General features: G+C 39.8%; 1 protein-coding gene across 7 annotated transcripts in view; it reads left to right on the forward strand.

Moving 5' to 3' along the window:
* Positions 1-6,406, forward strand: part of NTM (neurotrimin) — a 967,921-nt gene extending 961,515 nt beyond the window's left edge. For all 7 annotated transcript variants that reach the window (XM_047692549.1, XM_047692554.1, XM_047692553.1 and 4 more), the window contains one exon: positions 39-6,406. In XM_047692549.1, the coding sequence (XP_047548505.1) occupies positions 39-139 (101 nt within the window). In that variant the 3' untranslated portion in view covers positions 140-6,406. The remainder of the gene's footprint in view (positions 1-38) is intronic.
* The last annotated feature ends 6,767 nt before the right edge of the window (positions 6,407-13,173 follow it).

Raw genomic sequence — 13,173 nt, forward strand, 5'->3', positions numbered from 1 at the left:
AGACCAGGCAGCCCATGACGAGTGTGTTCTTTCCACAGGCCCCGGCGCGGTCAGCGAAGTGAACAACGGGACGTCGAGGAGGGCAGGCTGCATCTGGCTGCTACCTCTTCTGGTCCTGCACCTACTCCTCAAGTTTTGATGTGAGTGCCACTTCCCCCACTGAGGAGAAGCTGCTGCCACAGCAACCGCCCACCACAGCAATGGCAACTCCGACAGCAACGAGAGCACCCCTGTTTCTTATGAGCTAGAATCAAATGAAATTCCGAGACACAGAGCCTAATGGGACACAAATTCGAGGGAGGGAACAAAGAATACTTTGGGAAAACATGTTTCAAAGGGAAATTGAAAATCGCCTTGCAGGCCTTGCAGATCCGTAGGCACAGCTGAGTTTTCTTTCTTTGCCCAAGCGGAAAGAACGCACACCTGACTTGGGACCCACCCGCAGCTGCATTGTGACCTGTTTGTGCGCAGGGTGGGCCGGGCTCAGCCACTCTGCCCACTAACGTGCCCCCGGCAAGGAAAATTCTGGAGTCGGCCATCCCAAATTCAATAGAGACGAACACAGAATGAGTTGTGCAGGCCCAGATGTGCCACTGTGGCCCCTTTCAGAGACTGTGCCACTGTTGTGTGTATTACAAAATGCAAAATTAAAGGAAAAAAAAAAGAAAAAGGAAACTAAACAAGACAGTCTGACAGCTATAACAAACCCACAATCAACAGTCACAAAAGATATTATTAAACTTTTTTTTTCTTTTTTTTTTGGTTTTCATTTTACTACATGGACATCATGGATAATAAGGGATTCTGGTTCATTATTAATTTTATTAATTATATTTTCTGATATGAGCCTAGAATTTAGTGCAAAAACAACACAAGACTAAAAAATACACAAATGAAAGGGGTGAAGAGAAGTATGTTTGTTCAACATTAAAAATAGTGTACTTCTTAACTAGGTTTACAACTGGTGGACCACACACCGGGCATTAACCACCTGGTGAGGCTATGTCAAATCCACCAAAAAAACACATACGATTTAACCAACATCTCCACCAGCGCTACAGATTTCTCCTTATTCTGGCGTTTAATGCAGACAATACTATGCTTCTACCTGCTGTTTAGAAATGGAAGGGTGATCCGCACTGTATCTTGAGTTTGTTGGCTATGCTTCTTTTGATGACATATATTATACAGTATATATATACATATATTTTTTTTGTTAGAGTTCTAGCCATTTTATTTCTCAGCAGGGTCCTTTCTCAGACATTACTGCATGCTGTATATGGCGTTAGCTGTGTGTTGATCTTCTAAAAGATGATAGAGTTTACTGGTAATTGTGTAATCAGCTCCTGCCTTTTTATTTCCCTGGGTTATTTACACGTCAGAGACATTTATAAAAAGTGAAAAGAGAAACAAAACAAAACAAAACAAACACTAATACCAGGCGCAGCGTCTTTTCCAGGTGTGGCTCTCGGAGGGGAAGGCCCTGACCGGAGGCCTGGCTTCTCCATCATGCCTCGGGGCGTGAGCAAACAGCAAGTAACTGAACCAACTAAACAGTCAGTAACCACTTGCTTTAGCCCATTATGGGAATCTCTGATGCCTTTGTGACTACTGGAGAATTGAATCCTCTTGGTTCATTTTATTTAATTCCCCACCTTTGTGTGCGTGTGTATGAAAGAGAAGAAAATGCAGTTTTTAGATAACCTTTTTTTCCTCCCCCAAAGTCTGGGAACGGGAGAGGCCTCGGGGAAGGGTCCTGGATGTGAGGGAAAGTGGGATTGGGGGCTAGGGGAGGGAGGGGTTGTCTCTGACTTGACATTAAAAAGTGTTCCATGTCCCTCTTCACCTGGTGTGGTACCTCATTCTCAAGCGGGGGGTAGGGGTGAGGGGCAAGAGAGCCTGTCTGGCTCAGGTGGGAAGAATATGGAGGCAAAAGTGCATCTGACTCAAGCCACTGATCTTTAGCTCCCTTCGTTGGGGTGGAGTTGCTTCCTTCTGTGGATGTGCTCTGATAACAGATGGGTCCAGGAAACCACCTTCATCCTCCTAACAGAAGCAAAGGAGGGGTGGCCCTCATGAGGACTGCATCTCCAATGCTTTCCAGACGGTGCTGACTGAGGTTTGCAGCATCCTGCTTGTGTCCAAACACCCCACTTCATAACCTGAGCAAAATGCCAAGCCCAGTTAGGGAAAGGCTTTTTTGTGTGATTATTTCTGGGAGGCAGCCTAGTGCAGCTAGCACAAAAAGAAAAGATGAGGAGAAAAAAAAAAAAAAAAAGCCTGAAACATTGAGGGTTAGTATTAAATAATCCCAAATTCTATTAACCGGTGTTTTAGGGACTTTCTTCCCACCATGCCTACCCCCAAAAAAACTTGCCTTTAGTCACAAATTAGAGAAAAAATAGATTTTAATACCAAATAGTATTCAAATAATTCTAATCTGTTCTGATTGATTCTGGGAATTAAATAAGTAGCTGCAGATTCACTGAGAGGCAGAAATGAGGTCAGAGCCGAAACACTCAGGAATTACCGTACCTGTGTTCTCAGGGCTCACTTCCACCCGAGAGGAATAGGCCATGTTTAAGAAGGAGTAGTTTTCGGTTCTGGCTGTTACTAGCAAAATTGAGGAACGATTGTTGGCTTCAGACCTCTCTGTGTTCTTTTGATAGTCCATCCTCACCACCAGGGGCCAGCTTCCCCACTTCTTCTGACAGCATGATCTGCAGCATCCGCCCAAACCTCACAGAAATTTGGCTGCTTTGGAGTCACCCCTTCCTTGTATCCCAGAATTGCTAAAGGCGTGGGATTTGAGTGTCCTTAGACTGAAAGTGGATGGGTCAGATTTACCAGTTCTCCCTTGGCTAAAACTACTGTAGGCACTGGCGAGAAGATTTGTGTGCAGGTCATGGTGTTCAGGACATTAACGTGGACACTGGTAGCTCCTGTATTGCTAAATTTGAGCCCAGACACCTCTGAGAAAAATGTACCAAGGCATCTGCAACTTCCTAGAGTTTGCTGGTCTATGGGAGCATGGAGACACATGACCTCCATTTGAATCAGAGCTTTCTCTTTCATACTTAACTGAATATGCTTTGATCACACCTCCTCCATCCTCCCAGGAGGGACTGGTCAATGATGACCAACTCTATAAAATGGCATTGATGGGGAAGACTTTAATTTACCTATTTGAGAATTCAATAGCCCTTCTTGCCTAGTGGTTCTTTAGAATGCTGGTTATTCAAGAGCACGGGCCTTGTACAAGCAGCTTTGGGCATGACTGACGGGTTCAGCAGGTAGGAGAACCTCCTATCCTGTCACAGGAGGGAGCTCCTCTCATCTTCGGCTTCTTGTGCCATATGAGTCCCAATCTGCTCAATTTCACTCTTTAAAGGGAGTAGGCGTGTGCTCACAAGAAAGGACCTTTATTTAACCAGATGCCCTGTTTAACCCAAGGAGACATGGCTATGATTTAGGAGCTTATAGAGACAATTCTCAGGCCTGTCTCTTTTCAGGAAAAGGAGCATGGCTAGAGAGTTCTTGTTCACTAAAGAAAAACATCCTGAATAGTGTCTGAAGTTATCTTTCTTGGTACAGGTACTGATGCAAGACCATTCCCACATGCTGGCCTGGATTTCAGGTGTACTGGACTCTTTGAGATTCAAGTCTACTTTAGGATTCATCCAGCACCACCCCCCCCAACTTTAGGATATCTTTTGAGAGAGCCATGATTTAGGTCTTATCCCATATTTAGGTTTTATCCCATAATAGTCTCTCCTGTGATTAGAAGGTATGGGGGTGGGGCCTGTTCTAGCCCTAATCACTCTGAGCGAATTCCTAAAGAACCCCATTCATCTTGTTTCAACAGAATATCTATCTGTTCTTTTCTAGCCAAACAGATGTGCAATGGCTCACAAGTTGTAGTTAAGTCTTTCTCCATAATTCTTCTGCATGGTGGGTTCAGATGTCTCACCTGAAGCATAATGAGTACTTGTCCAAGGACGGCCTTCTGATGAGTGTAACTTGCAAATCTGGAACTATAATCACAGCTGATGATCCACAAATGTTTGTTTTTGTTGCTGTGGATGGTGATAATGATGATGATGATGAATGACGGTTATTGTTCTTCAAGCTGGAGATAAGTTAGCAAATGAATTAGCACTAAAATGGGACTGAGATTAAGCACATTTCACTAGACTGACCTATCTTTATTGTATATCTCGGTTTAGAAGGGAGGGCACTCATACCATTCAATCACAGAAACATCCCTTTAATGTGTGCATTTGATTTTTTTTTAAAAATGTAAAATCCGGGATCAGCAAAACAGCCACCATTTTTTATGCTTACAATGGTACAAATTTGAGATACTTCTCAGGACAGGAGAAAAATCTATGCAAAAGGAGAGATATGGCATAGTAGATGGTCCCTGCTCATGATGAAACACCTTGTGTTTCTATGGCCAAGTGTATATGAACATACCGGCCATTTACTCTTTATCAGATAAGCAACTTAAAAGAGCTAAGATTAGTGGTATCTGAAAGAGACACTAAATAATACTTCTTTCCAGCATTTAAAAAAAAAAAAAAAAAAAAGGTAAACTAAATCCCAGATCTAATGTGGTTCACAACTTGCTCACTGGGATTTGATTTTATAGTTAGCGTCTCTTTTATCTTCACAAACTGCTCAATCAGGTCATTCTAAAGCATCAATCCTTACCTCTCTCTGCTTTTAATTCAGACATTATTTCCATGAGTGTCCAATTCTATCTTTCTCCAAGGCAATAAATGCAAATGAATATGCCCATGATTTGTGAGTAAATGAGATCTCTGAGTCTCTGCATCTTCATTCTAATTTTTCGGTCCCTCACAACTTCCAATCTCTTCCATCTTATCCACATTATGTGACTAGAACAACAGAGCTTTCTACAGCAGACTGTTCAATTCCTGAACTCAAGATATGATCACTTGTTATAATTTATGTCTGGAGCGTGTTGGTGCATTATTTTTTATGAAGGAGGCTTAGTTTGGCTTTCATTTTCTGAATGTTGATCTTACTCCCATCCAAGCTTCCATGTAACTTAGACATTGCTTCTGACACATTGTTAAGGTACATGCATTTATTTCTGTACTTCAGGGATTGTTAGTATTATTAGAAAATGAATTATACCTCTGCCATCAAATATCTATTTGATTAAAACTTCCTAGAAATGTAAGTTGGCTATGGCCATAGCCTTTATGTGGTTCCCAGTGACTCTGATTGTAGAATTTCTAAGTATCAGCACAGTATTTTGGATACAAAACTGAACTGCTGATCAGCAGAACTAAGAACTAGTCCAGAGTCTATTATTAGCTAGTTCAGTTCTCTTTATCTTTTGTATAAGGCTTTATGATAGAGGATTACTAATCATTTTTAATTTTTAAAATTCAACCATGTAATTTCAGACTTTATAAGATTTCTGCAAGTAAAACTTCAGAAAGTTGTGTTTTTGATAAACGACAATGGAAGGTGTGAATTGGGGTGAGTTCTAGAGCCAATGCATCGTCCTTGTTCCTAGAATGGCTTACAAGAAGGGGACATGCAGGATCAAAGCTGCCATTTCTACATATTTTTAAAGTGACTCCTGGAGAATTTGAGGGATGGACACTGGAGCACCTGGAAAGTAGTGTTGTCAATAAAAGACAGAGGCTTTTTCTAGAACAAGAAATTATGCTAGCCCCAAGCTGCTGTTCAGTTTTGCTCTCTATATGACACAGGTAAAACAAGAGGATAAATTGTGATACATATTCCAGTCTAGGGAAGTAAAAGATATGGGGGCTAGACAAAATACTCAGAGTTCTCACTAGGAGCATATGTGTGCACGCATATGCACACATGCTTTTATGTGCACGTGTGTGGGGAAGTATGTACTGTAATTATTAAATTACATAATCCTTCAAAGTAGATTACCCCTGTTATTCTCAAGATTCATCTTTAAAATAATGGGATAGAATGATGAGAGGTCTCCAGATAAGATGTTTAATAATTATATCACATCATCCTGATAAGTGTTCTTTTCAAGAGTCCAGAAATGTTCGTGCAGGTCTCATTTGACATATTCGTGTATTGTTGGTTCAATTCTAAGTTCACTGAGTGCCCCTCACCTTTCATCTTGCCCCTAGACTCTGTGAAGAGCATGAGGATATAAGAGGCAGTGGGCAAGGATTAGACTGAGTTTGGTATTGGAAACTGCTTGATCTCTGGTCCCTTTTTCCAAATGTGTGTTCCTGGCTACTCTCCAAAGCTTCAGTTTCTTCTGAAGGTTCATTTGCAAGGTTGATGGAAGGATCAGGTGGAACCCTCAAGCCATATCTTCTGCACTCGTGAGAACTGCAAAGGGAAGAAAAGCACAAGCCATAGAGCACACACGTGGGTGAGGGCGTCCTTGTCTTCCTTTGGAAGGAGGAGGTAGAAAGAGAAGGAAAAACAAAATAAATGCTTTATCATGTCACCAATCCAAGCCAGTGCCATGTCATTCTTTTCATTTCTGTCCACAATTACTTTCATTTGTATTGGACACTTGGAAAGGAAGACAGACAGGAACTAAGATGTAGAGTAATAGCTTCTGTCTGGTAAAAAACAAAATTCGGTTCTCCAAGGGTCCATCATAGAGTTTAATAAGCAAGAAAAATGAAAATAAAATGATAAAATAGAGAAGAAATAAAAGGATACAACTTATTCCTGAGCCTGTATGTGGGAGGTGGTGTACATATACACACAGCAAATGTGTCCTGTGGTGCCAAAAGTAAATTCTTAGAGGGTAAAAGTGAGGCCCTGCCTCCTTCCTCACCAGTCACTATGAGCACCATCCCTAGACAGGTTCTTGGTAAAATACAATCAGATTTTGCACATTAAAGATAGCACTTGATGTTGCATGCCAACTCCCCCTCATTTTTTGAGGAATCAGTATAGATAAAGTAGAGAGAATATGAAACAGGCAGGCAAAGGATGCATCTAGCCCAACATAGGTTGGGGTTTCCGGTGGGATCTTTGTACCTTCCAGGGCCTTGATTTCCTAATTGCCAAAATGAATGTTGGACAAGCTAGTCTCAAAAGGCCTCCCAAGGTCTGAAACACTCTGGACCTTCTTTATTCTTCCATAGTTCACATCTGTTTCCCCAAACAAGAGAAGTCCACTTTTGAATTGGTCTTGTGGAGATATATAAGATGTATTGCTATTCACACTCGACTAGGAAGGCCCCCTTTTTCTGGCATGGAAATAAGGATTTAAAAGGCTACCATCTCAAAGTTTTGGATGTTAGGCTATTCTTTGAGAATTTGAAGAAAAAACTACAGTCACATTCTTAAGACAAGAAATCCAAACAAATACACATGCTCCAGAAATGATTATAAAATGTTCTAGATGGTTATAGATGGTTTGTGGACTATTCTAACCCATGTTAAAGAACCCTACTGTAATGTTTCACTCTGGATTTCTCTTATAGGCTGCTTTAATTTCTCAAATATATTTGATAAGGATTGTGTCCTACATGCTTTGATTTTTAATCAAATAAACGGAAAGCAGCCGCTTCTGGAATCACCCAGGGAGTCCCATATGGATTAGAGCTCATCATGTAGGAATCAAACCAGTAATGATGTAATTGCTCAAGTTCTTTGCCTACAAACTCTTTTTGTTGACTGACTTCTTATAGTATGTTCCTTACTCTGACAATGACACCGGTTTGGATAACACCAAACTTCTTGGTGTTTTTATTTGTACTAGCTAGTAATTCTGACTCTTCCTGTCAGCCAAACAGCTCACAATTCACAGAAAGCCAAGGAGATTGAATCATCACTTTTTTCTCCCCATGTCTGTTAGTCCCAAGGTGGTCGGGACATTTTCCTTAATAAAAACGAATTTACCAGACACTCTATGATCCAGAATAATGGATAATTCATCCTTCTCACTAGCATTCTCTTCCTCGTGTTCTGGGTACAGGATGTCCCCCCTCCAAGAGTGAAAGGCTTTCTTCATTTAGGGAGCATTTGATTGAGCCAACAGTATCACAGCATGTGTGTAAAAGGGTCAGGCAAACCATTTGCCCAGCCCTAGTTCTGAACAAGAAAATCAATATTCCATGGTGTAATTCACCAGTCAGAAGTAATCGCCCTCTATCACAGCAGCCCAAGGGCAGCAAATTCATTACAACGTGTTTGTTGCCATTCTCTCATGTACCTCAACACTGCTGCTTTACAAATACGTCAGACACCTGGCCTCCTGACCATTTTTGCATTAATACCTGTCTTTTCCCCCAGCTACATGTAGAATCATTCTTCTAAACACTGGCACACTAGGAGCATCTATATTAATGTCTCATCATTCTTTGTCTTCAAAAATATAAAAGAATAATCAGTCAGGTAGAGTCCATGGCATAGGATTATCTGAGCTCTGGAACACTGGGCATCAAATTAGAATTTCTGATTAGAAGCATAGGTTATTTTCATTAACAAACATAACAGTGTTATGACACATCCCTGAACTATCAATGAGAAAGTCTCTCTGATTAAATAACTTGCTAGACTAGTTCACCTATGTCTTCTTTAGTAACATTTTTTTCTATACATTTCTCTTTATCTCCTTTTCTTTTCTCTCATTCTATTCCTCCAACACAGCCTAGATTTGTACTAATAACCTAAGAAAATGGAGATCTAAGAAGCTGAAAAAAAAGATCAGTTCCATAGGGTTGTTCCATTACCCCTGTTTACAATAAGCATTCTGAAAGTAATGATGACTTTGAAGAAAGAACTGTGATCTGGTTGGGCTATACTTAGGAATATACATTACCTTGAGTTAGATACATAGTACGCTGAACTACACCTACAGGCTTGGTAGACTGCTAAGACAGTTCTACACTACAAACTGCATCAGTAGATACTAATCACTTGGTTAACTTGAGGCAGAAAAGCTGGTTTGACTCTGACATATTTATCCAGCTTTAACCATTTAGTGACTGACCCAGATGAGCCACATGAACAGAAAAATTACCAAAGAACTCCAAGATCCCATTACCTCAAAATTTCCTTGAGGAGTGACATTAACAACATGGCTAATAAGGTGTTCTTGCCATATTCCCCCTTTCTACTACAATTTGGTATCCATCCACAGGCAGAAGTGTCTTTATGGGAGCTGTGGGATCCAGAACCATATGCCTAAGGACCAGAAGGAGTCTTACCCATCGTGAATCAAGTAACAGACCTACAGACCTTTGTTCTGGCTGTGGACCCTGCAGTGACCCATGAACCAGCTCTAGCCCCTCTCAATCACAGTCCAGGAGCTTCTATAGAACATGATCTTAGATCAAGCATGAACTTGAGAACTTTTATGGAAGTCCAGGTTCCTGACAGAGAAGTTCCAGTACAACATTAGAGTTAAAACTATGAGTTTGGATGCCTTAGAGAGAGTAAGAGGAAAAGTTTGACTTAACTTACTAATCTTTTCTCCAAGGCAGTACATCTCAGTGCCAAATGAGACCTTATCAGTCCCTGATTCCTCCCATGGGGGAAAGTTAAATTGTGTAACTAAGCATTCATCTTCTCCAGAGGAGCTTATTTCTCTCTCACTCCATCCAGAGTACTGTCATGAGCTGCATGACTGGTGGGGAGAGAGGGGGAGCTGGAAAGCCTGGAAGAGGCTGGAAGAGTGGCAGATAGAACTCTAAGAAGACATTTTAAAAATGATGCAGATCCTGCTAACTGATCACAGTCTCCATTAGGAGGCCTTCCCATGAACTGCTTGTGATACCTTACCCATGGATTCCTGCAGCTGGCCCACACCTACCCCCACATTCCACAAGGCTCACCCACAAAACCTCACATCCTATGACCTGTCCTCTGTACATACTCCTAACATTGGCAAGAGTAAGTTTTGATAGATGGCAAGTGAGCATGTGCAGAAAAACAGCCCAAATCTACAATCCAAGGAGAAACCACAAACTTGAGCTTTAGCGCTGCCCTTGAAAAAGCAAAAGGGAGGTGACAGCACTTGGCCTGATGCATTGCAGAACAGAGAAAGGACACACAAGCTTAAGAATTCTGCCACAGGAGAGAGCAAAGAGGGTGGAAAGTGCACACCCACAGAAGGTCTGACAAAGTCTCAGAATCCCTAGAAGAGTGGGAAGAAGGTACTTCTCTCCCAAAGTCAGTTAGTAAAGACTAGAGGAGGAGATTGCTACTGATAATGTGAAGATAGTACAACTTTAAGGAACCTGAAACATCAAGGAAATGTGATACCCCCAAAGGATCACAGTAATGCTTAAGTAACCTACCCCAAAGACATGGAGATTTGCAATTTATCCAATAAAGAATTCAAAACAGCTCTTTTAAGGAAGCTCAATGAACTTCAGGAAAACACAGAAACACAAGTCAATAAAATCAGGAAAAAATACACAAACAAAATGAGAAGTTTAACAAAGAGCAATAAATCATTTGGCAAAAGAGTGAGAAACTGTAGAACTGAAAAAATATAATGAATAAAATGAAAAATGCAATAGAGACCATCAACATCAAAATGAATCAAGCAGAAGGAAGAATCTGTGAGTTACCAGACAAGACCTTTGAAATTATTCAGTCAGAGAAGAACAAAGGAAAAAACAATGAAAGAGAATGAAGAAAGACTATATGATCTATGCAATACCATTAAAATAAGAAATCTGAAAAAATTGGAGTCTGAGAAGAAGAAGAGATGGAGAAGGGAGCAGAAAGTTTATTTAAAGAAATAATGATGGACACCTTCCCAAATCTGGGGAGAGATTTGTATATCCAAGTTAATGAATCTCATAGGTCACCAAACAAACTCAACTTCAAGATATAGTCTCCAAGACACATAAATTTAAAAATACCAAAATAGAAGATAAAGAGGGAATCTTAAAAGCAACAAGAAAAATAAGTTGTAACTTATAAGGGATCCCCCACAAGACTCTAAGTGAATTTCTCAGGGGAAACTTTACAAGCAAGGAGAAAGAGGGATATAGTTAAAAGTGATAAAAGAAACAAACAAACAAACAAACAACAACAACAAAAAAACTGCCCACCAATAACACTCAAAGCCAAAGTCAAAGTTCTTCTTTAGAACTGAAGGATATATAGACTTCCCAACATAAAACAAAAGCTGAGGGAGTTCATCACCACAAGACCTATCTTTTTTTTTTTTAATTTTATTTTTTATAAACATATATTTTTATCCCCAGGGGTACAGGTCTGTGAATCGCCAGGTTTACACACTTCACAGCACTCACCATAGCTCATACCCTCCCCAATATCCATAACCCCACCCCCCCTCTGCCAACCCCCCTCCCCCCATCAACCTTCAGTTTGTTTTGTGAGATTAAGAGTCACTTATGGTTTGTCTCCCTCCCAATCCCATCTTGTTTCATTTACTCTTCTCCTACCCCCTTAACCCCCCATGTTGCATCTCCTCTCCCTCATATCAGGGAGATCATATGATAGTTGACTTTCTCTGATTGACTTATTTCGCTAAGCATGATACCCTCTAGTTCCATCCACGTCGTCGCAAATGGCAAGATTTCATTTCTTTTGATGGCTGCATAGTATTCCATTGTGTATATATACCACATCTTCTTTATCCATTCGTCTGTTGATGGACATCTAGGTTCTTTCCATAGTTTGGCTATTGTAGACATTGCTGCTATAAACATTCGGGTGCACGTGCCCCTTCGGATCACTACGTTTGTATCTTTAGGGTAAATACCCAGTAGTGCAATTGCTGGGTCATAGGGTAGTTCTATTTTCAACATTTTGAGGAACCTCCATGCTGTTTTCCAGAGTGGTTGCACTAGCTTGCATTCCCACCAACAGTGTAGGAGGGTTCCCCTTTCTCCACATCCTCGCCAGCATCTGTCATTTCCTGACTTGTTAATTTTAGCCATTCTGACTGGTGTGAGGTGATATCTCATTGTGGTTTTGATTTGTATTTCCCTGATGCCGAGATCACAAGACCTATCTTAAAAGAAATGCTAAAAAAGAGTTCATCAAGCTAAAATCAAAGAATAGGCACATGAAAACATATAAAATATAAAAGATACTGGTAAAGGTAAATATATAATCAAATTCAGAATGCACTAGTACTATATTATGGTGATGTGTTAACCACTTAATGCTAGTATAAAGTTAAAGGGCAAAAGTAGTAAAAATAACTTTAGTAAAATAATATGTTAATGAATATACAATATAAAAAGGTAAATTATGACATCAAAAATATAAGTGGGGAGTAAAAGAATAGAGGTTTTGTATGTAATTGACATTAAGCTGTCAGCATAAATATGTAAATAAATAAGAGGTTTTTTGTAAGCCTTATTAAAACCACAAAGCAGAATAAAATCATACTTCTACAGAAAATCATCAATTCACAAAATAAGGCAGAGAGAGGAGAAAGGAATAAGGGAACAATAAAACAGCCAGAAAACAATTAATAAGATAGCATTAGTAAGTACATATCTGTTGATAATTAGAATTAATGTAAATGGATTAAGTTCTTCAAATCAAAATGCATAGCATGGTTAGATGTATCAAAAAACAAGACCAAACTATATGCTGCCTAGAGGTGACTCACTTCAGCTTTAATGACTCACAGTGGAAGTGGAAGAATTGAAAAGATGTTCCATGTCAGTGAAAACCAAAAGAGAGCAGCAGTTTTTGTGTATGTATATCATATATAAAGCAAGATAGACTTAAGCCAAAAACTGTAATAAGAGAAAAAGGCCATTATATATAATGATAAAGTGGTCAATTTATTAAGAAGATATAGAAATCTTATACATCCAACATCAAAACACTCAAAATATATTAAGCAAATACTAACAGATCTGAAGGGAAAGACAGACAATCCTCTAATAGTAGGAGACTTCAATACCCCATTTTCAACAATGGATAGATCATCCAGACAGAAAATCAATAAGGAAATCTTGGACTTGAACTACAGTTTAGACTAAATGGATCTAACAGATATAGACAAAACATTCTATCTATCAATAGAAGAAAACACATTCCTGTCAAGTACACCTGGAATTCTCTAGGATAGGTCATACTATAGGTCATAATGTAAGTTTTACCAAATTTAGGAAGACTGAAATCATACCAAGTAACTTCTGACCACAATGGTATGAAACTAAAAATCAATTACAG

The sequence above is a fragment of the Lutra lutra genome, chromosome 10 (assembly GCF_902655055.1).
Source record: "Lutra lutra chromosome 10, mLutLut1.2, whole genome shotgun sequence".
Taxonomy (NCBI): Eukaryota; Metazoa; Chordata; class Mammalia; order Carnivora; family Mustelidae; genus Lutra; species Lutra lutra.